Source organism: Aegilops tauschii, chromosome 5 (assembly GCF_002575655.3).
Source record: "Aegilops tauschii subsp. strangulata cultivar AL8/78 chromosome 5, Aet v6.0, whole genome shotgun sequence".
Taxonomy (NCBI): Eukaryota; Viridiplantae; Streptophyta; class Magnoliopsida; order Poales; family Poaceae; genus Aegilops; species Aegilops tauschii.
In genome coordinates this window covers 577450702-577477067 of record NC_053039.3, presented here as the reverse complement: position 1 = coordinate 577477067, position 26366 = coordinate 577450702, and the positions used below count along the sequence as shown (strand labels likewise).

Here is a 26366-nt window from a genome sequence, read left to right as displayed (position 1 = left end):
TTAGCCATAGAAGTAGAAGTAATCTTTGGCGTGACAACTTCATGAAGACACAGTGATGGAGATCATGATGATGGAGATCATGGTGTCATGCCGGTGACAAAGATGATCATGGTGCCCCGAAGATGGAGATCAAAGGAGCAAAATGATATTGGCCATATCATGTCACTATTTGATTGCATGTGATGTTTATCATGTTATGCATCTTATTTGCTTAGAACGGCGGTAGCATAAATAAGATGATCCCTCACTAAAATTTCAAGAGACGTGTTCCCCCTAACTGTGCACCGTTGCGAAGGTTCGTTGTTTCGAAGCACCACGTGATGATCGGGTGTGATAGATTCTAACGTTCGAATACAACGGGTGTTGACGAGCCTAGCATGTACAGACATGGCCTCGGAACACATGCGAAACACTTAGGTTGACTTGACGAGCCTAGCATGTACAGACATGGCCTCGGAACACAAGAGACCGAAAGGTCGAACATGAGTCGTATAGCAGATACGATCAACATGGAGATGTTCACCGATGATGACTAGTCCGTCTCACGTGATGATCGGACACGGCCTAGTTTGACTCGGATCATGAATCACTTAGATGACTAGAGGGATGTCTATCTGAGTGGGAGTTCATTAATCAGATGAACTCAATTATCATGAACATAGTCAAAAGGTCTTTGCAAATTATGTCATAGCTTGCGCTTAGTTCTACTGTTTAAGATATGTTCCTAGAGAAAAAATTTAGTTGAAAGTTGGTAGTAGCAATTATGCGGACTGGGTCCGTAAACTGAGGATTGTCCTCATTGCTGCACAGAAGGCTTATGTCCTTAATGCACCGCTCGGTGTGCTAAACCTCGAGCGTCGTTTGTAGATGTTGCGAAACATCTGACATACACGTTTTGATGACTACGTGATAGTTCAGTGCGTAATGCTAACGGTTTAGAATTGTGGCACCAAAGACGTTTTGAAACGTCGCAGAACATATGAGATGTTCCGAAGACTGAAATTGGGATTTCAGACTAGTGCCCACGTCAAGAGGTATGAGACCTCTGACAAGTTTCTTAAGCCTGCAAACTAAGGGAGAAAAGCTCAATCGTTGAGCATGTGCTCAGATTGTCTGAGTACTGCAATCGCTTGAATCGAGTGGGAGTTAAACTTCCAGATGAGATAGTGATGGTTCTCCATAGTCACTGCCACCAAGCTATTAGAGCTTTGTGATGAACTATAACATATCAGGGATAGACATGTTGATCCTTGAGCAACTCGCGATGTTTGACACCGCGAAAGTAGAAATCAAGAAGGAGCATCAATTGTTGATGGTTAGTAAAACCACTAGTTTCTAGAAGGGCAAGGGCAAAAGGGATACTTCATGAAACAGCAAATCATTTGCTGCTCTAGTAAAGAATCCCAAGGTTGAACCCAAACCCGAGACTAAGTGCTTCTGTAATGAGGGGAACGGTCACTGAAGCAGTACTACCCTAGATACTTGGTAGATGAGAAGGCAGGCAAGGTCGACAGAAGTATATTGGATATACGTTATATGAATGTGTACTTTACTAGTACTCCTAGCAGCACCAGGGTATTAGATACCGGTTCGGTTGCTAAGTGTTAGTAACTTGAAATAAAAGTTGCGGTCTAAACGGAGACTAGCTAAGGGTGAGATGACGATATGTGTTGGAAGTGTTTCCAAGGTTGATGTGATCAAGCATCGCATGCTCCCTCTACCATCGAGATTGGTGTTTGCGTTGAGCATAAACATGATTGGATGATGTTTATCGCAACACGGTTATTCATTTAAGGAGAATAATGGTTACTCTTTTTATTTGAATAATACCTTCAATGGTCTTGCACCTAAAATAAATGGTTTATTGAATCTCGATCGTAGTGATACACATGTTCATGCCAGAAGTAATGATAGTACGACATACTTGTGGCACTGCTATTTGAGTCATATTGGGATAAAACGCATGAAGAAGCTCCATGTAGATGGATCTTTGGACTCAGTCGTTTTTGAAAAGATTGAGACATGCGAACCATGTCTATTGGAATATATGCATGAAGAAACTCCATGCAGATGGATCGTTTGGACTCACTTGATTTTGAATCACTTGAGACATGCAAATCATACCACATGGGCAAGATGACTGAAAGGCCTCGTTTTCAGTAAGATGGAACAAGAGAGCAACTTGTTGGAAGTAATACATTTGATGTGTGCAGTCCAATGAGTGCTGAGGCACGCAGTGGATATCGTTATGTTCTTACTTCACAGATGATTTGAGTAGATGCTGAGTGTATTTACTTGATGAAACACAAGTCTGAATTATTGAAAGCTTCAAGTAATTTCAGAATGAAGTTGAAGATCGTCGTGACAAGAGGATAAAATGTCTATGATATGATCATAGAGATATCTGAGTTACGAGTTTGGCACACAATTAAGACATTGTGGAAAGTGTTTCACAATTAATACCGCCTGGAACACCACAATGTGATGGTGTGTCCGAACATCATAACTGCACCCTATTGGATATGGTGCATACCATGATGTCTCTTTACCACTATCGTTTATGGGTTAGGCATTAGAGACAACCGCATTCACTTTAAATAGGGTACCACGCAATTCCGTTGAGACGACACCGTATGAACTATGGTTTAGAGAAACCTAAGCTATCGTTTCTTAAAAGTTTGGGGCTGCGACGCTTATGTGAAAAAGTTTTAGGCTGATAAGCTCGAACCCAAAGCGGATAAATGCATCTTCATAGAATACCCAAAACAGTTGGGTATACCTCCTATTTTAGATCTGGAAGCAAAAGTAATTGCTTCTAGAAACGAGTCCTTTCTCGAGGAAAAGTTTCTCTCGAAAGAATTGGGTGGGAGGATGGTGGAGACTTGATAAGGTTATTGAACCGTCACTTCAACTAGTGTGTAGCAGGGCACAAGAAGTTGTTCCTGTGGCACCTACACCAATTGAAGTGGAAGCTCATGATAGTGATCATGAAACTTCGGATCAAGTCACTACCAAACCTCGTAGGTCGACAAGGATATGTACTACTCCTGAGTGGTACGGTAATCCTGTCTTAGATATCATGTTGTTAGACAACAATGAACCTACGAGCTATGGAGAAGCGATGGTGGGCCCATATTCCGACAAATGGTTAGAAGCCATGAAATCCGAGATAAATGGATCTTTGAGAAGAAGACGGACGTGGACGGTAATGTTACCGTCTATGAAGCTCGACTTGTGGCAAAGAGTATTTCCACAAGTTCAAGGAGTTGACTACGATGAGATTTTCTCATCCGTAACGATGCTTAAGTCCGTCGGAATCATGTTAGCATTAGCTGCATTTATGAAATATGGCAGATGGATGTCAAAACAAGTTTCCTTACCAGTTTTCGTAAGGAAAGGTTGTATGTGATACAATCAGAAAGGTTTTGTCGATCCTAAGGATGCTAAAAGGTATGCTAGCTCCAGCGATCCTTCCATGGACTAGAGCAAGCATCTCGGAGTCAGAATATACGCTTTGATGGAGTGATCAAAGTTTTTGGGTTTATACAAAGTTTGTTAGAAACTTGTATTTACAATAAAGTGAGTGGGAGCACTACAACATTTCTGATAAGTATATGTGAATGACATATTGTTGATCCGAAATGATGTAAAATTTCTGGAAAACATAAAGGGTTGTTTGAAAGGAGTTTTTCAAAGGAAGACCTGGATAAAAGCTGCTTACATATTGGGCATCAAGATCTATAGAGATGGATCAAGACGCCCGATGATACTTTCAAAGAACGCACACCTTGACATGATTTTGAAAGAGTTCAAAATAGATCAGCAAAGAAGGAGTTCTTGGCTGTGTTACAAGGTGTGAGTATTGAGTAAGACACAAGACCTGACCACAGCAGAAGAGAGAGAAAGGACGAAGGTCGTCCCCTATGCTTCAGACGTAGGCTCTACAGTATGCTATGCTGTGTACCGCACATGAAGTGTGCCTTGCCATGAGTTGGTCAAGGGGTACAATAGTGATCCGGGAATGGATCACATGACAGCGGTCGAACTTATCCTTAGTATCTAGTGGACTAAGGATTTTCTCGATTGTGGAGGTGAAAAGGAGTTCGTCATAAAGGGTTACGTCGATGCGAACTTTGACACTAATCCGGATGACTCTGAGTAGTAAACCGGATTCGTATAGTAGAGCAATTATTTGAAATGGCTCCAAGTAGCGTGTGGTAGCATCCACAAGATGACATAGATATTCGTAAAGCACACACGGATCTGAAAGGTTCAGACCCGTTGACTAATAACCTCTCTCACAAGCATAACATGATCAAACCAGAACTCATTGAGTGTTAATCACATAGTGATGTGAACTAGATTGTTGACTCTAGTAAACTCTTTGGATGTTGGTCACATGGTGATGTGACCTATGAGTGTTAATCACATGGTGATGTGGACTAGATTATTGACTCTAGTGCAAGTGGGAGACTGTTGGAAATATGCCCTAGAGGCAATAATCAATAGGTTATTATTATATTTCCTTGTTCATGATAATCGTTTATTATCCATAGGAAACTCAGATACATGTGTGGATACATAGACAACACCATGTCCCTAGTAAGCCTCTAGTTGACTAGCTCATTGATCAATAGATGGTTACGGTTTCCTGACCATGGACATTGGATGTCGTTGATAACGGGATCACATCATTAGGAGAATGATGTGATGGACAAGACCCAATCATAAGCCTAGCACAAGATCGTGTAGTTCGTTTGCTAAGAGCTTTTCTAATGTCAAGTATCATTTCCTTAGACCATGAGATTGTGCAACTCCCGGATACCGTAGGAATGCTTTGGGTGTACCAAACGTCACAACGTAACTGGGTGGCTATAAAGGTGCACTACAGGTATCTCCGAAAGTGTCTGTTGGGTTGGCACAAATCGAGACTGGGATTTGTCACTCCGTGTAAACGGAGAGGTATCTCTGGGCCCACTCGGTAGGACATCATCATAATGTGCACAGTGTGACCAAGGAGTTGATCACGGGATGATGTGAGTTACAGAACGAGTAAAGAGACTTTCCGGTAACGAGATCGAACAAGGTATCGGGATACCAACGATCGAATCTCGGGCAAGTAGCATACCGATAGACAAAGGGAATTGTATACGGGATTGATTGAATCCCCGACATCGTGGTTCATCCGATGAGATCATCGTGGAACATGTGGGAGCCAACATGGGTATCCAGATCCCGCTGTTGGTTATTGGCCGGAGAACGTCTCGGTCATGTCTGCATGGTTCCCGAACCCGTAGGGTCTACACACTTAAGGTTCGATGACGCTAGGGTTATAAAGGAAGTTTGTATGTGGTTACCGAATGTTGTTCGGAGTCCCGGATGAGATCCCGGACGTCACGAGGAGTTCCGGAATGGTCCGGAGGTAAAGATTTATATATGGGAAGTCCTGTTTTGGTCACCGGAAAAGTTTCGGGTGCTATCGGTAATGTACCGGGACCACCGGGAGGGTCCCGGGGGTCCACCAGGTGGGGCCACCGGCACCAGAGGGCTGCGTGGGCCAAGTGTTGGAGGGGACCAGCCCCAGGTGGGCTGGTGCGCCCCCCACAAGAGGCCCAGGGCGCAGGAAAGGGGGGAAGGGGGAAACCCTAGGCTCAGATGGGCCTAAGGCCCATCTAGTGGGGCGCCCCCCTCTCTCCCCCCTTGGCCGCCCCCCCAAGCCCCATCTAGGGCTGGCCGCACCCCTTGGGGGGGGAACCCTAGATGGGGGCGCAGCCCTCCCCCTCCCCTATATATATTGGGGTTTTGCGGCTGCAATACACATGAGAACACATCTCCCTCATGGCGCAGCCCTACCCCTCTTCCTCCTCCTCTCCCGCGGTGCTTGGCGAAGCCCTGCAGGATTGCCACGCTCCTCCACCACCACCACGCCATCGTGCTGCTGCTGGACGAAGTCTTCCCCAACCTCTCCCTCTCTCCTTGCTGGATCAAGGCGTGGGAGACGTCACCGGGCTGCACGTGTGTTGAACGCGGAGGCACCGTTCTTCGGTGCTCAGATCGGAATCAACCGCGATCTGAATCGCTACGAGTACGACTCCCTCATCCGCGTTCTTGCAACGCTTCCGCATCGCGATCTACAAGGGTATGTAGATGCACTCCCCTTCCCCTCTTTGCTAGATTACTCCATAGATTGATCTTGGTGATGCGTAGAAATTTTTGAATTTCTGCTACGTTCCCCAACACCTGGGGCGCCTCTTGGGGGTATGTTCGGCATCTGTATCAGAACCGTCCGAGAAGGTTATCTTCTCCCTCTTGGATGCCCCCTCCTCTGGGTCTGTGGAGGCTGCCCTCTTCTTTTTCTTCCCTTTGAGGAGAGATTCGCTTTCCGCCTCCTCCTCATCTTCGTCTTCATCTCCCTCGTGGGAGGAGTGGGCTTCGGTTTCTCCGGACATTGCGTTCGAAGTACCTTTACGGCGGAGGCCGCCCTTGGCCTCCTTGCCCTTCTTCTCCGGCGCCTGATACGGCGCCGGAACCAGCATCCTCGTTAGCAGAGGAGTGGCTGGGTTTTAGGGTAGTGGCGCCGGACACCTGATCCGTTCTGCCTTCGCTGTCCAGCCCTGAATGAGGAATGGAAATCTCAGTACACCCTTTGACTTATGGACCGAACTTGTGTTCGGAAGTAAAATACTTACTGTAGTAGCCGGATTCGCGCTGTCGAGACCGATGTCTTCGGTCTTCTCCGGCCACGTCTTCTGGGCCTTGAAGAGCAGCTTCCAGATCTCTTCATGCGTTGTGCTGAAGAAGCGCTGCAGGGTCCGGGGACCCTCCGGATTAACTCCCACATACGGAGAGGCCGGCGTAGGCATGGAAGGATCCGATGGAAGATCATCACCTGAATCACGTCAGTGAGACTGGTGTTCTTGTTTATCATATTCTTGATGCGCTTTTGCAACATCATCACTTCATCGGTCGACCCCCAGTCCACACCCTTGTTGGTCCACGACACGAGCCGCATAGGGGGCCCGGATCTGAACTCAGGAGCAGCCGCCCATTTGGTGTCGCGGGGTTCGGTGATGTAGAACCACTCCTGCTGCCACACCTTTACGGTCTCCACGAAGGCCCCTTGGGGCCAAGTGGTGTTGGGGAGCTTGCTCACCATGGCGCCGTCGCAGTCCGCATGCTGCCGTCGACCACCTTCGGCTTCACATTGAAGACTTTTAGCCATAGGCCAAAGTGTGGGGGGATACGGAGTAATGCCTCGCATACGACGATGAACGCCGAGATGTGGAGGAATGAATTCGGGGATAGATCATGGAAATCTAGCCTGTAGTAGAACATCAGGCCGCTGACGAAGGGGTGGAGGGGAAACCCTAACCCGCGGAGGAGGTGAGGGATGAACACAACCCTCTCGTCGGGCTCTGGAGTGGGGATGATTTGCTTTTTGGCGGGAAGCCTGTGCGTAATTTCCGCAGTCAGGTACCCCGCCTCCCGGAGCTCCTTGACGTCCTTCTCCGTGACGGATGAGGCCACCCACTTGCCCTAAGAGCCGGATCCGGACAAGGCCGGAGAGGTTGGTGGCGGTGGGAAGAATCGAGGCTTGGGCACTGGAGCTCGAGGATGGGAAGGCAGAAGAAGGAAGAAGGCGTGGGGTAAAAAGATGGATCTTTATCCGCTTATATAGGAAGTGAATATCAAGCCCCCCCTCCCCACAAGCCTTAAAACTCGCCTGTTCCCAAGGGGTTGTGCGAACAGCACGATTGGATTACCCGAACCCGTATTGATGAGGATCCCACAATAAGCGGACGTGATATCTGTTTTGACAAGACGTATCAATAAAGGCCGCGCCTCAAAACGCGAAGCGGGAGGCGAAAAAACGGTTCGAAATGATAAAGAGGCTAGACGTAACGTTTCGCCGGAAAGGTTGTTAGTAGACAGAACTTATTTTGATTAAGTATCGTGCCCTTGTGGTTGGGGGTTGTGACCGTTATACAGAGCCGGATACAGTTCTCTTATTCAGAAGACTGCTTTGAAGTATGCCGAGGAGGAGGAACCCGCCTTGCAATGCCGAAGACAATACGCGTGCTGAATACATCGCCATTGAAGACTGGTTCAGGGGCTACTGAGGGAGTCCTGGATTAAGGGGTCCTCGGGCGTCCAGGCTATGTGACATGGGATGGACTGATGGGCCGTGAAGGTACAAGGCAGAAGACCTTTCCCCGTGTCTGAATGGGACTCTCCTTTGCGTGGATGGCAAGATTGGCGTCCGGATGTGTAGTTTCTTTCCTCTGTAAACCGACTCTGTACAACCCTAGCCCCCTCCGGTGTCTATATAAACCAGAGGGTTTAGTCCGTAGAGGCTATCAGAAATTACATAGGCTAGACATCTAGGGTTTACCCATTACGATCTTGAGGTAGATCAACTCTTGTAACCCCTATACTCATCAAAGTCAATCAAGCAGGAAGTAGGGTATTACCTCCATCAAGAGGGCCTGAACCTGGGTAAACATCGTGTCCCCTGTCTCCTGTTACCTTCGACCCTCAGACGCACAGTTCGGGACCCCCAACCCGAGATCAGCCGGTTTTGACACCGACACCTCCTCCATCTCATGATGGACTTCAGAAGGGATCACCAACAGCTGCGCATGACAAACAGAAACGATGATCATATCCGCAAATGGGCAGAATCCCTAGGAGAAGAACCTGATTATAAACTCAGAAATGACTTCTTTCACATCCAGAGGGACATTGCAACGATCATCATGAAAGAAGTCGTCGAAGAGAAGAGGATGTTCCACCACGGCCCTATATCGCGAGCTGACGTTCGAACTCGCATAGGCCTACAACGTCAGGACCTGACACCGTTTAAGAAGCTAGGGTGCATCCTCGATGATCTGGATGGATGAAACTTCCCATGATTGACGATACCGATGATGATGTGTCGGTTGAACTTAATTATACTTTTTGTAGGGATGCAACTTTGTGATGTCAACGGTCCCTGCCGAACTTGCGTAACGCTAGTTTGTTAGTTTGGGTACGATGACCTGCGTACCTCTAGTTAATTAGTTTGGGTACGATGAACCTGCGTTGATTAATTATGTTTACTATATGTTGCATCTATTTGCTAAAACCGTTTCTTTTTGTGTTGCTCAAGTATATTATATTGCATATTTTTGTTGATTCCCTTGACGAAGATGCATCGCTAGCAGGTACATAGATCCTTGATAGCGAAGAAGTGTTGTATCGTGTACATAGGGAGGTTCCGGGAGTGTACGACGAGTGGCCCGAGTGTCAGGCTCAAGTGGAGCGGTTCTCGGGTGCCATCCATAAAGGGTTCGATAGCAGAGAAGAAGCAGAAGCTAGTTACTTGAGGTTCATGCTAGCGCGAGAGAGGAATCAGAACCGCCGCCTCATGTACTGCCTAGTTCCGCTCTCACTTATAGTGATAGCTCTTCTCTTCTATATCATTGTTTAGATGGATGACGATGTAGTTGCAAGTATTCGATACATGTCATAACTTGTATCGCTATTTCGAGATGATGACGAGAGACATCATTTGTGTTGGATGATGATTATGATGATGACATGATTTGATGAGACTATGTGTATGTGTATGATATGATTAGATTTGTATGTGCATGATATGCTAGAGACTGTTGTATAAAACCTGTACAAATACAAAGAAAATATGCAGCAATTTTTTTTCAAAAACTACTAATAACAGTAGCGCGGGATACGTTTTTAGCAGCAACGAGCACTTAGCAGTAGCGAGCTTTAAATTAAGGCGCTGCTGCTAATTAGCAGCAACACGGTTTCATAAAACGACTACTGCTACCAGATACCGCGGGCCAACACGCGCTACTGCTAAAAGTTAGTTATAACGCTGTAGCGGTAGCGCGGCCGCGCTACTGCCAGGCCTATCATCGGTTTCATAAAACGCGCTATTAGGCCTATCATCGGTTTAGTAAAACGCGCTACTGTTATCAAATAGCACGGGCCAGCACACGCTACTGCTAAAAGTTACTCCCTCTGTTCACTTTTATAAGACGCCGTAGCCATTTCAGACAGCAGTCAAAACAGTTCAATATCTGCTGCTGTCTGAAACGTCTTATAAAAATAAACGAAAGGAATAGTTGTAATGTCGTAATAGTAGCGCGGCCAAGTTAGTTGTAAGCCCGCAGCAGTAGTAAAAGTTAGTCGAAGTTAGTCGTAACGCCGTAGTGGCCGCGCTGTTACAAGTTAGTTGTAACAATCGTAGTAGTAGCACAGTTAGTTGTAACAGCGCGGCCACGCTACTACCAGGCCTAGGAGCAAAATGAGTGAATCTACACTCTAAAATATGTCTACATACATCCATATGTGGTAAATCATTTAAAATGTCTAGAAAGACAAATATTTAGGAACAGAGGGAGTAGTAGTGAATTAACAAGTTGATATAAGAAGTTCCAAGGAGAAAGGGAAAGTAGTGCAAAGCATTATTCCAGAGACACCAACGAGTCGATCGACATGCAGTCTCAAACACAGAACTAATATTACAAGCACACAACACAACACTAATATTACAAAACACAGAACACAGCTTATTCGGGATTACAAACTAGCTAACCAGCAGTAGCATCCACACCTAAAGCTTAGTAGAGAACAAACTAGCCTGCACACCAGGATCCACGTCCTCGATCAAAGGATGCGAACTATAGTAAGTTTCTAGTCGTTTTTGACGTCCGAAGAGCGCAGCGAGGAGGGGTACAGCATCTGCTTCCCGCCACCCTGGGCCATCGTCTTGCTCGGCGCGTCGGTCTGGTCGCCACCGCCATGGCCGTGCATATACAGGAGGCGGTAGCAGAACTCGACGACCTCCGGCGCAAACACCCTCCACAGGTACATTGTTCCGAACCATGACGGCACGGTGAGGTAACGGTCACCTTGGCGAGCTGCCTGCACCATGGCCCTCGCGCAGTTCTTCGCGTACTCCACCGGGAAGAGACCGATTTGGGCCTAGAAAATAAGCAAAGGGCCACATGGTCAGATAATATATAGATGCCATTGAACTTGGTGCAAGTATTACATGACAACTTAATTAATTTGATAACTATTTTCCATATCTTCTTGTGCCCATAACTCCAGATGGCAGATGATCACAATAAATTTTTATGTTAAAACTGTTTGCTTGTTGTAACAGAAATTTAGCCAAAACGTAGAAAAGTGTGAACGGTGGTAAGTGTCCTCACATCTCGATATTCTTGATCAACCTCCACGCCGCCGTGCTCCTTGAGAAACTTGCCTTTGGACATCTCGGACTCGATCCACCCAGGCGTCACTATTGTGATGCCAACTTCACTACCAAGCTCCGACCGTAGGGTCTCGAAGAAGTTAATCAGTGCGGCATTGGCGGCCTAAAACAGAAACAAACATGAGTAGTAGTACCAACGACTCGACTCATCGTAACCGATTCCTTCACTTAAATGATGAAATAAACCAAGTTAGGTGGTTACATTATAGAAAACCATTCGCGGAACAGGGTTCCATCCGGTTGCGGAGGCGGTGACCACGATCCTCCCTCGGGTCCTTTTAAGATGGGGCAGAGCAGCAAAAGTGGACTGAACTGCACCCCAGAAGTTGACATCCTGGAAACAAAATGTTACTTTAATTTGACGCTCATGGGAGTCTCTGTTACAACAACGATTGCGATTGCTGAATCAAGGCACAATGAATCATGGACGTCACTTACAAGCTGCGGGCTGTAGTTAGTAACGTCAGGAATCTCCTGAAAAGCGCCCACGCTCGCAATTCCAGCGTTGCACACAAGATGGTCCACTGCAATTAATCAACACACATGTAAATAATGTCAACTAGATACCCAAATATGTTACTAAACCAAGTTAGCTGTAACAGGAACTGGCTTACATCGGCCGTAGTGGTCGATTGTGGCCTGAACAAATCTGTTGCAGTCGTCGGGGTCTGCGACGTCGCCGGGGAGAATGATGACGTCGGGCGCGCCGAGCTCGAAGGCGCGGTCGGCGACCTGCCGCAGGCTCCACTCCCTCCTGGCGAGCAGGGCAAGGCATGCCCCCTTGGTGGCGTACTGGTAGGCCAGTTGCTGCATGCACAAGTTTGGAGTTAACAATTAATATGTTCATGTGAGCGAACATGTATATTCAATCAGTACTAGTATGACAAGTAGAAGAGCAGAGTAGCATAAGAAAGAAGCAGAGCAAAGTTGGACCAAAAGCATCTGGTTGGTTCAGTAACAGCAAGAAGAAGCAGAGGAAGATGTGGTGTGCTGACCTCGCCGATGCCGGAGGAGGCGCCGGTGATGAGGACGACCTTGCGCTTGAGGTCGTCGGGGAAGAGGTAGGAGAGGAAGGAGTAGCAGAGCTTGAAGAGGTAGTAGGGCGGGTAGAAGAGCAGGAGGGAGGCGACCATGGCGGGCATCGCCGCCCAGTTGAGCGCGCCGTTCACCAGATCCATCGTCTCCGGCCTCTTGGATTCGAGCTCACACGCCTGCCTGCTGCCCAAGCTGGAAGACACAGAAGAAGCTTGAGTGTGCGTGGATGGGGACGGGTTGATGATGTGGTGCTCTGCCGCTCGGCGCATGCGTGCGTGGACGGGTGGGAGCTCGGCTTGACGACACGTACCCCTGGTGCTGAAACGTGGAAGGAAGGAGGCTCCTTCTGGACTGGATGTGGGTCCCGTGCCTCGGCGCAGCGGTGGGTGGGTCCCACCTGGCAGGCGGTGGTCACCATGACCTTCACGTCGTGATTATGTTTTTGCTGGTTCCAAACTTTCCTTCTGTCCCCTTCTCTGACTCCAAACAGAAGTTTCTCAAAAGAAAAAATAAGACTCCAAACAGAAGGAAAAAAAAAATACTGGGCTACATACGAATCACATATATGCCATGAAATGAAATTGAAACCATACACCAAATCACATTCCCATCAACTTGTTGTAGTACACAGCACAGTCATGGACAGAGTTATCGTCAAGGCTCTAAAAAAAAGCGATACAAACACAGGAAAGATCCATCCCTCAACTGGAAAAAATCATGGCTCCACGGGCGGCTTCAGCCTGATGAGCCTCCGGACCCTGTCCTTCTCCGTGTTCTCCAGCAACCCCTGCATGCATCATCCACAACAACAAACAGTGCACCACATCAACAGCTGCTCAGGATATTTATCATCAACAACAACATACACCAGACAACTACTCCCTCCGTTCCTAAATATAAGTCTTTGGAGAGATTTCACTATGGATCACATACGGAGTAGGAAGGATGAAAGAATTCATAACGGACAGCCACCGGACACATACTGGTGTTATCACTCCGACAGCACTAGGTTTGTATCCATTACTGTCCGAGAGTACCAAATAAGTCTCTCCCCGGCGATGCTTAACTGCTAGTACATGGCAAAAAAATTATTACATCCAAGCTTACCTGCCAAACGATCTCATCGAGGCACAGGCAGATCCTCCCGTACTTGTCGAGGAAGAGGCGCTCGGTGGGTGGTTTCGCACACACATCCTTCACCGCCGACGTAACAGCGAAGATCACCTCCGACACTACAAATGTACAGCCAGTGTATTAGTAGTGCCAAGCATAAGGCCAAAGTGAGGTGAGATGATGAAGGTTTGAAACAGGACACGCTTAACAAGGGCAATGTCTTCTGAGACTCAGTGTCACTCACGAGCAAGCTCATCATATTCATCCTTGCCAACAATGTACAGGCAGACGTCTCCGATCATGGTATACACAATGGAGACCGACCTGGGAGAGTGTCAGCGCATCAGATATTTATGGATGATGAGGAGTTAAAAATGCACATGCTTGTTTCAGATTGAAATCATGGTACCCATTGGACTGGGACTTCAAGATGCATATGTTGTAGCAGCTCAAATCCTCTAGCATATGGTTAACTGTACGGATGCTTAAATGTTGATTTTAATTAAGAATTCTTGCAGTTTACTGGACCATCAACAGCTAATAATACAGATCCTGCCCCCCTAAAAAGCTAGGGATGCAAATAAAAAAATCAAGAATATCTCTGAACTGATTCATTCGTGGCTAAATGCAAAACGAGCCTATGCTTGCAGTTCTTTTTATGCAGCTGGACTAGGGTGTATTTGGAATTTATGTAATGAGTTTTTCTGTCAGGACTGCAAATAGGTAAGCATTCAATGTCCCTGGAACAAGATCAACGCGGTGGCTCAGCAACGGAAGGTACTGATGGACGATTCTCAGTCCGTGCTGAGCTGGGCTGTCTACTACTGCTGGTTTGTCGTCGTGGAAAACTACTCAGGGTCGCTTGGGTCTGACCTTCATGGTGGACTACTCTGACGAAGATAGGCGTTAAGTACCTCATTCTGCTGTTTCGCTGGGATGTATCGCTGTTAAGCACCTCATTCTGGGTAGCCACTCTGGTTACTCCTGACCACAGTGAATCTATGTAAAAAAAAACTCTGTTTTGTTGCATGTAATGAAACTGGGGGCCTGCATTTTTTCCAACAAAAAATAGAAGAATGTCTGCGATCTCTACTTGGAATTCTGGAGAAAAGTGTGCAGGGATGCTCATAATGCCGGCTTTGGCATAGCAGAAAGCAAGCTGAGTAAAAATAACTCAATTCGCCGACTGGAATAAGAATAACAAGGCATGAGACGGCACATCTGCCATTGGGCACAAACTACTGGAGCCAACATACAGACAAGGTGTATAGAAATGGTAGCTAGAAACCGACCCAGTACCACGTGAACGATATTTATAGATAATTCATCAAATGACAATACGCCCCCCTAATAGTTATTAACAGGACTTAAAACTGTATGACGAATTCACATTTTTTATTACTATGTGACAAGAAGGTAACTAACGCCAAGAGAGCAATACGGATCAGTGCAATATTAACGATGACACATTTATAATCTTATATGGAGATAGACACCATCAAGAAGCAGGGGTTAGTTAACAATGGACGGGTTTGATCTAGTTAAATCAGCGCAATTAGCGTCCGAACTCTATATTGTTTCCACCAGGTACTCAGCGGCGCCTACTTATACTAGTCATAAATTGGGATGAGAATGCAGTTGGAGTTGCTGTGGAGCATGTGGCGTACTAGCAACGAAATGAAGTGTCGATTGGAAAATTCCCCGTCCATGGGTGAGAGCGGAGAGGAGGATTTTGCATGGGAGGGAGTGGAGTGATGGCTGCATACTTGTGGGAGGCGACGAGGAGCTCCTCGGACTTGGCTCCCTTGAGGTTCTCGGCGCCGAGCTTGACGAGGAAGGAGCGCCAGTGCAGCCGCTCCTCCGGGGGGACGCCATGGAACCTGCAGATAGATAGATAGATTTCCCGTGGAGATGAGATTCGATTCGATTCGTCAGGCGGCGGATCTCGCGAGATCTCGGGATGGTTGGGAGTAGGAGGGTAACGTACCTCTCGATGAGGATGTTGCCTTCGGAGTTGGCGAAGAGCACGGCGAGTATCATCTGCCTTCTCCCTCCTCTCCGGCCGATCTACTTACTACCTCGGCGATCCCCTCCGATCTCTCTCTCTCTCTCTCTCTCTCTCTCTCTCTCTGCCGCGTGTGTGTCGGGTGTGGTGGCCGGTGCTCCTCCGGTTGTGGTGGACTCGCGACTCCGACCGAGCTAGGCCCAGCCCATTTGCGAGCAGCCAGACTACGGAGGCCAGGCCCATACAATGAGCAGAAAGGAAAACAAAGAGAGGTATTTTTTTCCCCTTTTCTTTTGCTGTTTCCCCTGGAGAAGATCACCTTCAGCATGTAATGTACTACTACATCACCTTCAGCGATTAATCGGTGCTCCTCTTGCACCAACAGCAAGGCATCATCATCACCGCCGTCCGCCGCCATGGTGGTGGTGGTGGTGATCATACTGGGGAATGTTCAGTTCAACCACTTCCGGCATCACAAAGTCTCACAGCTCCAAAATCAGAGGCCGAAGAGGGGCGACACACCAGCTCACTGCTTCTACTGACAGATACTGAAGCCTCCCCACAGAATAAAAACAGATTACTGAAGCAGTCCGTCAGGCGGCAAGGCAAACACAACATGGCAGAGGCCTCTGTTTCATCCTCTGCTTTTACCTCTCTTTTTTTCTTCTTCTTCTTTTTAGGTGAGTCTCTACTTAATTATACAGAGCCTACAAATTTCCCATCGCAACTGACAAATATACTGCACGCAGCTGAGAAGAGATGGTATCTGACAAGCGGCATTTCCAAATGGGCTGCATACAGAACAATCGCCACGACAAAGCACCGTGAAATGGACATCTTTTTCAGCCAGTAACTCTGCAAGCTATGGAAGAATCAACCACATAACATTACCAAGAGACGCTCGTCAAAAAAAAAAAAATTACCGAGAGACCGATCGTGCTTTTCTTCCTAGCAAAAAATATATATGATGTTTTCCATATAAACAAATTGCTGGAAAATCATTGTAAGTTGCACTACTAAATCAGCGACAATTAGTATGGATCGGAGGGAGTACTACAACATCACCCACAAAAAAAGTTAATCACTGCTCCTCTTCCATTACCAGCGCCGGCAGCAGGCAGCAGTGAACGCCTTTGCTTCACTCTGCAAACAGGGCAACAGACAAGCTGGAGCAGTGTTAACAGACATACTGAAGCAGCACGAAAACGCAATCTGCTGTCAGCCCTACTTTTACAGAACCGACAATTTTCCCATAACTAACAGTGTCAATGCCCCTAATGTTGGCTATGAGCGTTGACAGATATCCGTGAACCAAATCAAACACAAGCTGTCGAAGAAGAAACTCTCCCTCTCTTTTTCCTTTTGGAGACAGACCAAGAAGAAACCTATCTAATGCAGTATCGACCATACACTGACTGAATGATCAGCCTACTAACCATTATTTCCCCTCTCCACGAGACTGGGAGCATCCTGCATCAAAACCTGTCGCGGAAATGTTCAGCCACCAATCGTCCCGCGATTGTGCTCCCAAATCAAAGCCTGAAAAGGGTAGGTAATACACCAGCTCTCGGTTCCAACAGATACTGAAGCAACAGTAAAAAACCAGATACTGAAGCAGGTTGGCAAGCAAACACAACCTGGCAGGGCAGTCTCTACTTTTACAGAACCTACAAATCTCCCACAACAACTGAGAGATATAACAAACCTTTCAGTCTCTAGCCCCATGGAAATTGACAGATCTCCCACCATTTTTTTGGAGGCAGTCATCGAATCCGCAAGATATACATACATACAATGCCTGGAACTGCACAAAGGTGAGACTGTAAGTTCTGGTATTTGAGAAGTTGCTTTTCAAAATTTTCATACAGAATCATTACCCTACATAACTAAGTAGGTACGATGAACCAGGTCAATCGTTTCTGGACAGTATCTCTCTCTGTATGGAGGAACTACATTGCATACTCCTTATGAAGAAGAGATCAGAGATCATACTTGACTTCCTAATAACTAATGCATGCACTGCACTGACTGGATGATGAGCCTAGTAGACAACACCCCCAGTTCAGTCATCCTTCGCCAATCCATGGGACTGGGAGCATTCAGCATCAAAACCCATCTCGGCAATGTTCAGCTATCAATCATCCCGCGACGACCCGAGACGATGAACTGCTTGTCTGCAGCCACGGCACTAGCTCAACCCTGGAGCTGACGAAGCTGCCGACCTGGGACTCGCTGGGGCGGAACGGCACCGCGGCCTCCTCGAGGTGGGCGGCGAAGGCGCTGGCCAGCCCCTGCGCGAACTTGTGGGTGCTGGACCCGGTGAACACGTTGAAGGACTGCGGCAGGGGCTGGCCCTGCGTCACGCGCTCCGAGAGGGCCGCCATCCAGTCATCAAATGCCGTCTTGGCCGCGCCGACCGAGAGCGACCGCAGGTCCAGCAGCCACTCGTCGTCCTTCCTGATGTGGAGCTTGGAGTAGAGGCCGTAGCCCTGGGCGAACCGGAAGAGCTCCCTCGGCCTCCGGGCAGGCAGGCCGTGGTTCTGGCATATGTCAATCAGGCAGTTGCAGTAGGGCCGGCGCACCTCGGTCTCCGCGGCGTTCAGCACGGCCTTGAGCTGGTCCTTGAGCTCGTCGGTGCCCACCTGGTTGTCTCCGAGCATCCTGATCAGCTTGACCAGGTTTCCGTTGAACTTCTCGAGGCAGCCGAGCACCAGCTCCGTCTCCTCACCGGTGCTTAGCGCGACGACGGAGAGCAGGCACCCGCATAGACGGTCATCGGGCTTGAGGCCCCTCTCCAGCCCCGCCTCAAGCACCTCCACAGCGTCCCGTATCCTGTTCGCCTTGCCGAGGCATTGGATCACGATGGTGTAGCTCATGATGTTGGCCTCTATGCCGCTCTGGAGCATTTCCACAAACAGCTGGAGCGCGCGGTCGGCGTCCTTGATGCTCCCGTAGATGTTGATCATGGCCGTGTAGCTCCACTTGTCCGGCTGGGGGACGTCGGTGAGGTCCGGGTTCTTCATCTCCTCGAAGAGCTGCTCGGCCTCGGCCACGAGCCCCACGTCGGCGCACATGCTGAGCAGCGTGTTGCAGAGGATGCTGTCGGCGGGGATCTTCCTCTCGCGCATCTGGTCCCAGAGCTGGAGCGCGTCGCGGCCCCAGCGCGCCCGGCCGTAGATCTTGGCCACGGCGGTGAGCGTGCGCGCGTTGGGCTCGACGCCTTCGGCGGCCATTTCCTCGAACAGGTTGCGGGCGAGGCCCGGCTTGCCGGTCTTGCCGAGCGCCTCGAGCAGCGCGTTGTAGACGAAGATGTTGGGCTTGATGCCCACCTCCCGCATCTCCTTGAAGACGAACTGGATGCCGTCGTAGTCGCCGGCCTCGCCGAACATCTTGGCGAGCACGGCGAAGGCGACGTGGTCGGGCTTCCAGCCGCTGCCGCGGGCGCGGTCGAAGAGCGCCAGCACCTCCTCCTTCATGCGGAGCTGCGCGTAGACGTCGAGGACGGCGGAGTAGGTGACCTCGTCGGGGAGCACGCCGCTGGCGGGGGAGTACATGCGCTCGAACCACTCGACGGCCTTGGCGAACTGGCGGCAGCGGCGGGCGGCGGTGATGAGGGTGGAGTAGGTGATGTTGTCGAGCGGGACGCCGGAGTCGAGCATGTCGAGCGCCAGCCGCTCCGCCTCGTCCCAGCGGCGCGCGGCGCGGAGCGACTTGAGGGCGACGTTGAAGAGGATGGTGTCGACGGCGAAGCCGGCGTCGGCGGGGAGGGCGCGGAGGTAGGACAGGAGGGAGAGCGTCTTGCGCCAGGACGGGTGGAGGTAGTTGAGGAGGAGCAGCGCGTCGGAGGAGGTGGGCGGGGAGCCCGGGAGCGGGAAGAAGGCGTGCAGGGTGGGCGCCAGGTCGGCGTCCTCCGGCAGCGCGCGCAGGTCGCGGAGCAGCGGCTGGAGCGGCGCCGAGGAGGGGTGGTTGGCGGCCGGGCGGCGGCGCTGGCGGCGGAGGGACAGCACCGTGGGGCGCGGCCTGGAGGGGTTGACCCAGGTGGGCTCCGGGGTGGGGCGCTGCGCGCGGTCGGCGGCGGGGGTGGGCTTGTCGGTGAGCAGCATGCGGGAGAGCGGCTCCAGCTGGTCGGCGAGGGAGGGCGTGGAGGAGGGCGCGGCGGAGCAGAGGGTGGTGGTGGGCCTGGAGCTGGAGGCGGGCTTTGGCTTGTGGTGGTGGTGGTGGCCGCGCGGCGGGGCATGGAAGAGGAAGGCGGAGGCGGCGGTGGGCGCGGGGAGCGGCGCCATGGCGGATAGAGGAAAAAGAGTGGAGTGGAGTTTGGATTGGGTTCGCGGAGGAAGAAAAAGAAAAGAAAAGCCTCCCGCCATGTGGATAGAAAAAAATATCTGCAAGAAGTTGGGCTCGAATAGCAAGGCCCGCCCGGAGAACTATAGGCCCGCTTAATTCTCAACACGAGAAGTGTTTTTTTTTTCGAGCCTCAGGCAAGTTCATGTTTATGGTCGTCCAGATTGTGCGGCGCTCCTTGAGGAACGAGCAGACAACGGGACGTAATTGGAGTTGTGACTCCACTCAAGTTGTTTGAACTGAACTGAAGTTGTCCAACGAAATGCGGGGGAGGTGAACATCCTGTACAAGAGGAAGGGGTGAGAGTTTGGGCATGTCGACAACCCAAACTCTCACTCCTTCCTCTTGTCAAGGATGAGTTATGAGCTGTGGGATCATAACTCAAGTTCAGTTGCTATACATAAAACATTTGTGGTTGATGTGCTCGTCCGGGTGACCCGGAGTTCACCACTAATCAACTCTACACTTTATGCAAAAAAGAAAAGGAAAAAACTATCAAGCAAAGCGATAGAAAGTGCTCACCAAATAAAAAGAAAAAACATCAATGAATAGTAGTACATCGTCATCGCCGCTGCAGTTGTTGCCGTTGTAGTAGGAGTCAGCACAACTCACAAGAGATTCATCATGCATTGCATTGTATATCCATTCCCCTGCATCTATTTATGCAGCGCCAACAACGATATATCACCCCTTTTCCATTACAGAGATAATTATTTGTAGCACAGATGAAGACAAGGTCAAGCCGGCTCCGGTAGGGGCGGCTCGTTCTGACGGCACTAGTGGTTGTTTGGGGAGTCTTGGAATCTCAATGCAATTTTTATTATATTCGAGATGCTTTGTACTTCTGCTGAACTTTGATAATAGATCTGGATCATTTTCGCAAAAAAAAAGGTAACAGAAACATATAGTTACCCAAATTTGGTTCGATCGATCAGGTTTCACATATCCCCTGCATCTACTACGGCATCAGCTGCTAGCGAGGCCGCGACGGCGCCGAGACCAAGGATCAGTGCTCCTTCATTGTCTTGGCTGACCCGGCCATACGACTTGCTTGGGGATGATCCTCCATATCTCCTCTTGTGCAGGATGCGCATTTCACCATACACGTGCGCCAACAGCTCAGTTCAGTTGAGTTCAATCTTGCAGGTGCGTACATAACAACTGTTTCATGCAGGAAAGCAAATGCAAATGCAGATGCCAAGCTTGCCGGTCTGCCCATTCCTGAAGGCACCGAGATCACGGTCAGTGTTCCCTAGCCGCTCTAGCGCCTCGTCCTCCATGAGCAGCGTCATCTCAAACATCTCGGTGCGCTGCGCACCACCTGCAGGCAGTGCCACCAATATCGAGCATCTCGTCGAATACAGCAACACACACGAACTCTCGTTGCAACGCAAGATTTTCCTTCTTGAAAGCTAGCAAAAATATTCAGATAGTAAGAAACTAAGAGCTGAGAGACGGAGAGCAGAAAACATGCTTACAAAGATCTTATTTGTAGCACAGAGGCGGGCACTGGGAATTAATAGGTGCATGGTTCCTCAATTTTGGTGGCTTGAAGACGATGAAGCGGCATTAATTGACAGATTTTGGACTGTCTTCCCATTAATCCGGATGTATGGAACATGACAACAGTATGACCAATCTGATCCCCCGGGTTTGAAGTAGTTTTCTTTCACGGTGCAAAGGCCATTCATAACCAATTCTTGGAGGTTCTGGGGCACAACTCCTTCCATTGACACTAGTTGCGTGTCTCTGATATCAAGTACTTTTAAGGAGGTAAGTCTGCTTAGCGTAGAAGGGAGTCGCTGAAGAAAATAACAGTAAACAAACTCGATTTTTTCGACAGAGATTAGCTGTTCAAACCATTTCTCCTCCTCTGGGGTAAATTGAAGGGTCTCCAGATAAAAGATGCGTAGAACTCGCACTGACGGGAGAAAAGAATTCCCATTTAACAGGCTGACATCTGTTACTAGATTGGTAAGGTGAAGTACACCCTGCTCATCCTGTCTGCTTGATTTGTCTGACAATTCAGTAAGAATGTCGGGACAACCAAGAACGTCAACTTCCCTGAGGCTGGGAAAGCAGTGCAACCCGTCAATCAAACGTAGCCCTCCACATTTTCTAAGATGCAGATACTCCAGTGACTTCAACTGATGCCCAGAGAGTAGGAGTGGGTGATCGCAGTAAGATATCTTCAATTTTTTTAGGCATGCTAAGAGTTATACATATTGTGGCAGTGCCTTGACGAGTGACCCACAAACTGAAATATCAAGTTCTGACAATGAAGACAAGAATGACAAACATGGCACTTCTTCCAGTAAAGGGCAATTGTGAAGTTCAAACCTTTTGACTTGTGGAAGGAGAGGGCCATGATCATCTTCTGCATGTGACCAGTCTATCCATGATGTCATCGAAGAAACTTTCAAGTCCTCCAAACTTCCAAGAAAACCAAAAGACGTTCCATCAACATGCTTCACTGATGGCAAGTTATCTACAGTGAGATGCTTGAGTGAAGGGAAATTTCGAAATGGTGGAAGTACAGCTACAAGTCGGCAGTTTCCAACATGAAGGGAATGAAGTTTTGTGAAGATTCGAGCCTGTAACATCCAGCTTGGGAAACTTGAGGCCCCGTAACCTTTGATCGTGAGTTCTTGCAGATTTGAGTGCGGCTGCAATCCTTCAAGTACATCTTTGGATACATTTCCACCGTTCAACTCTAAGGCCTCAAGGTGCTTCTTCTCAATCATATTGGCAACCATTGCCTCGTGTGTGTTCTTAATGATGTGGATGTTACTGATGCAAAGTTTCCCAGATAACTCGTGCATGTTCTTCAACTCATTTATCATGAATCCATTTGTCTTTCCAGCACTGAAGTTCTCCAATTCTTGAAGCTGACTCAATTGCCCAATACTAGGAATCAGAGAGAGGGTTGTAGCATCAACATACAAGTGTCGTAAGTTGGCAAGCTTATTGATGCTATGAGGAATAGTGTCCCGAGAATATCCACGGAGGTATAAAACTTGAAGATTACAAGGAAAGTTGCGCAAATTGCTGACTCTTGTGAAAGAAAGATCTAAAAACCTCAATTTTCTCAAGGATGCAATGTTGGGCAGCATATTCGTCAGCACCTCTAAATGAGATAAGTCTAATACTCGAATGCTTCTTGAGTTGGCCAACATAATGTCCACAACATCACAAATTGCATTGCTGTCACAGTGACCAAACAATAAGATTGTCCGCACATTTTTATACTTGTTGAGTTCATGAATGTGCAGTTGATTACTAACTTGCACAGACAAGTGGCGAACAGTTGGTGGTGCTCTGTGTGAGGTCTCTTTGTGGAAGAAACATTCATATGAAGAAACACCAATCGCCAGAGCCCGTACTAGATCGTGCATAGTGTACGTCTTTTTGTCAAATGTAGCCTGGAAAAATGATCTTTCCACAAGCTCATCAAACAATTTGCTTCCAATATCCTCTAATCTAGTGTCATCAGATTCGCTTTTTTCGATCAAGTCATGAGAAATCCACATGTTGACCAATCTATCTTTGTCAAACAAGTAATTTTCTGGAAAAATCGAACAGAAAGCAAACCTCTGCCTTTGTCTGGGTTGTAGATCTTGATAACTAATTCCCATGTATGGAAGGATTTCACAAAGAACTTCATTCAGGTCCCACCAATCACTCTCCAGGATGCTTCTCCACTTGTCTACAGTTAATCTAGACCGCAACAGATTTCCCATTACTTTAGCTGCTAGTGGAAGACCTTGTAGTTTTTTTGCTATTTGTTCACCAATTAACAGAAGAGTCTGATTGTTCTCAACAGCAACATCGATGGTGCCAAATGCATAATGCTGGAAAGCTGACCAAAAACTCTCCCATGGCAAAGGTGCTAGTGGAATTGGACGCATTGTTGCTATTGTGTTTGCAACCCTTTTGCTTTGTGTTGTGACAAGAACTACACTTCCTGGCACTTCACGAGCTATGGCAGTAAGCAAAACATTCCACTGGGCACACATCTCATCCCAAACACTATCCAGCACAAGAAGGAACCTCCCATCATGTTGGGTGACACTTTGAATATTGTTGACAATCATTTCCAAACTATCTGGGTAGTCAAAAGATGAAGCATTTCCTTTAAAAGAGCGCAACACCTCTTGCAGTGTTCTTTTCATGCTAAAATCTTTTGAAACATACACCCATGCCCTCTGCTTAAAGTGGCTCTTCACATTACCATTACTGTAAATGACTTGAGCAAGGGTTGTCTTCCCAACCCCGCTCATACCAACAATTGGGATGACATCAACACCACCAATGCAGTTCCTTGCACCAAGTTTTGCTCTTACGCTGCTGGGTTCTGGTTCAGAGCCAGATGAACCCAAGATAATCTTCAGTACCAACTCTAGAACTTCATCGCGGCCAAACACCTTGACATCAACTGGAACACGAGAAGTTGTCTCTCCCGGCATTCCTGCCTCCTTCATGGTGTTTAAATTACTCTGCTTCATTAGCTCGACAAATGTGTTGGACGTTGCACAAAGGTGGTCTAGCTTTTGCACAACACATTCAAGCATTTTCATGCTCTCATCAGGCACAATCAAACTTTTCAAGGTCCTAACTGATGACGAAATGAGCTCGCTCACCTTGCGCTTTCCGGCAACTATCTCATGACAATCAAATATGTCAAGCACATCCTCTGCTTCATATCCAGCACTATGGAGTTCCCTCAACCACTTGGTAAGACTAGTGTTGATGATAAGCTTGTTGTCAGCCACCTCGGTTATGGCCTTCACCATGATGAGGCTTGTGCGGAGTTTGGTCAGAAGCTCTTCAGTAGCATGGCTTAGATTGTAGTTGATCCCAAGGAAGTCCATCGTCTTGTCAACAAGACGTTGGATAACTGCTGATGAGAAACCTCCAGCCACCTGCTCTACAGCTGCAGACATCATGATTTGGGACCCTGCAATGATGATAGAATTTTTTAGTCCAAGTCTGTAAGCAGTTGTGCAAAGTTGTCTCATGTTAAGGACGAGATGAGCATATCAACTGATGAGATCTCTGCTTGACAAGGAGATCTCTGCTTGACTATAAAGACCACAAAATATGGAAAGACCAACTTTCAAGCATTTTTCAACCTGATGATTTGTTCTTCATGTATGAGTTGGTAGGCAGTACTAGAGATAGGCTTTTTTTTTGTCCTACAGATGAATGGTGATTGTCACAACAAATGTTTTCAGTTAGTCAACAATTGAGTTGGTCACCTGCTCAAATCTATTCATCGATAACATCATCCAACGAAATATGTACTCCGAGAAACATGCTACAAAATTAGTTTTTATGGGTAACCCATTTACCATTTATTCAGTGTTAACAGACGACACCCACAAGGAGACCAGGAAGTTATGTTTCTATGTACACACATCAGAAATTAGCTCTTGAATTTCCCTGTGCTCGAAATATTGCTTAAAGATACTTTAGTCCCCGAGGGCCTATAAGAAATTGTGCAAAATGGCTTCTCTAGGTAGTGTTGTAATCTTTTTTAGCAGATTCATCATAGGCACCAGCCTGCGTATCGGTGCTGCTGGGTTATATATATCTCCCTCTTTTTGCAAAGAAGTGAAGAAGAGCAGATTCATCATAGGCACCAGCCTGCATATCGGTGCTGCTAGGCTAAATACCAACTTAACATCTACCTATATGGCTATGAGTACGTATTATGTTGATGAATTCAGATTTGCCATAAAATGCAGCAGAAATGAAACCTTTTTGTAGGGAACAGCAGAAATGAAACTGGGACAAAGTATAGAAGGAGTATTAGGAATTAGGATTAAGTAACTTGGGAAGATGGACATATCTTATTTTTTTTGGATAATTTAACTGACAGCTTCAAACGTCTAATCAGTACATTTGAAACAAAATTACAAAACAAAGAACAATTGAGTTGGGCACATAACAGAAGAGAAATAATTTCTGTTCTGACCTTCAAATCTTTGGGGGAAATTTGACTGAAGACCGACGACTCACCACTCCGAGCGGCGGAAGACCCTCACAGAGAACTCCTCCAGCGATTCCTGCCCCCGCCCGCGTTCTTCTTCTTCTTCAAGGTCGTCCAAAGCGCCGTCCAAAGCGGCGCGCTTTGTTCGGCCAGACTGACGTACGCTTCTGCTTTTTCAAATGGGTCAACTTGAACGTCCAACGGAAGACGGACCAAAATTTACGTGCGAAAAAAAAACAAAATGAACTACACATGACATAGATAACAAAAATAAAAAGTTAATTTACAATAACTGCCCGGTCAACCGCCGGCCAAAGTCCACTTTAACTTAATTAAACATTCATAAAAACAAAAACAAAAAGTTGGCATCTGCACACAGCCCTAGACATCGGCCTTGACCTTGCCTTTGCCGTTGTCATCGCCGCTGGTGAGGTCGATAAAGACGGGAGGCGGGCCGGCCCAACCGAAGGTGGCTTGATAGGCCGCTAGGGCTGCCTCCTCCAGCGTCTGCTGCGGCGGAGGCAATGCGGTGACGCGGGCGCGCTCCTCCTCTTCCTCCCGCTCCCTCTGCATGTGCTGCTCGACGTCTGCGCGCT

General features: G+C 48.0%; 4 protein-coding genes across 6 annotated transcripts in view; all 4 read right to left on the bottom strand.

Annotated features, from left to right (window-relative positions):
* Positions 1-10457: 10457 nt before the first annotated feature.
* Positions 10458-12511, bottom strand: LOC109764613 (11-beta-hydroxysteroid dehydrogenase A). The gene is made up of 6 exons (XM_020323414.3): positions 12280-12511; positions 11899-12091; positions 11723-11808; positions 11487-11618; positions 11223-11387; positions 10458-10989 (listed from the first exon to the last, which is right to left on the bottom strand). Exons 1-6 carry the CDS (start codon positions 12460-12462, stop codon positions 10699-10701), a joined length of 1050 nt encoding a protein of 349 aa, XP_020179003.3. The 5' UTR covers positions 12463-12511; the 3' UTR covers positions 10458-10698.
* A 384-nt stretch (positions 12512-12895) lies between these two features.
* LOC109764614 (uncharacterized) overlaps positions 12896-26366 on the bottom strand; it is a 200070-nt gene continuing 186599 nt past the window's right edge. The window contains exons 2-6 of the mRNA XM_020323415.4: positions 15420-15545; positions 15199-15312; positions 13677-13756; positions 13427-13551; positions 12896-13106 (exon numbers count right to left, since the gene is read on the bottom strand). Of these exons, the coding sequence (XP_020179004.1) occupies positions 13035-13106; positions 13427-13551; positions 13677-13756; positions 15199-15312; positions 15420-15472 (444 nt within the window). The 5' untranslated portion in view covers positions 15473-15545 and the 3' untranslated portion in view covers positions 12896-13034. The remainder of the gene's footprint in view (positions 13107-13426; positions 13552-13676; positions 13757-15198; positions 15313-15419; positions 15546-26366) is intronic.
* Positions 17253-19784, bottom strand: LOC109764612 (pentatricopeptide repeat-containing protein At5g46580, chloroplastic). Its single transcript, XM_020323413.3, has one exon. The coding sequence runs from the start codon at positions 19718-19720 to the stop codon at positions 17576-17578; it is 2145 nt and encodes a 714-aa protein (XP_020179002.1). The 5' UTR covers positions 19721-19784; the 3' UTR covers positions 17253-17575.
* Positions 20562-26125, bottom strand: LOC109764625 (putative disease resistance protein RGA4). 3 transcript variants are annotated; one of them, XM_073498492.1, is made up of 4 exons: positions 25756-26125; positions 21639-24735; positions 21257-21527; positions 20562-21099 (listed from the first exon to the last, which is right to left on the bottom strand). In XM_073498492.1, exon 2 carries the CDS (start codon positions 24722-24724, stop codon positions 21995-21997), a length of 2730 nt encoding a protein of 909 aa, XP_073354593.1. In that variant the 5' UTR covers positions 24725-24735; positions 25756-26125; the 3' UTR covers positions 20562-21099; positions 21257-21527; positions 21639-21994. The 3 variants fall into 3 exon arrangements, with proteins under 3 accessions (XP_073354593.1, XP_045085336.1, XP_073354594.1); XM_045229401.2 differs by having other exon boundaries at positions 21257-24735; XM_073498493.1 differs by having other exon boundaries at positions 21257-24735; positions 25800-26125.

What these genes read in the sequence shown, in the direction of transcription:
- LOC109764612 (XM_020323413.3), bottom strand. Translation starts at nt 19,720, where the DNA reads ATGGCGCCGCTCCCCGCGCCCACCGCCGCCTCCGCCTTCCTCTTCCAT.
- LOC109764625 (XM_045229401.2), bottom strand. Translation starts at nt 24,724, where the DNA reads ATGATGTCTGCAGCTGTAGAGCAGGTGGCTGGAGGTTTCTCATCAGCA.
- LOC109764613 (XM_020323414.3), bottom strand. Translation starts at nt 12,462, where the DNA reads ATGGATCTGGTGAACGGCGCGCTCAACTGGGCGGCGATGCCCGCCATG. An exon ending in AATCGACCACTACGGCCGAT is followed by an intron (nt 11,809 to 11,898) that starts GTAAGCCAGTTC and finishes GATTAATTGCAG; the next exon opens with TGGACCATCTTGTGTGCAAC. An exon ending in TTGATCAAGAATATCGAGAT is followed by an intron (nt 10,990 to 11,222) that starts GTGAGGACACTT and finishes CTTATTTTCTAG; the next exon opens with GCCCAAATCGGTCTCTTCCC.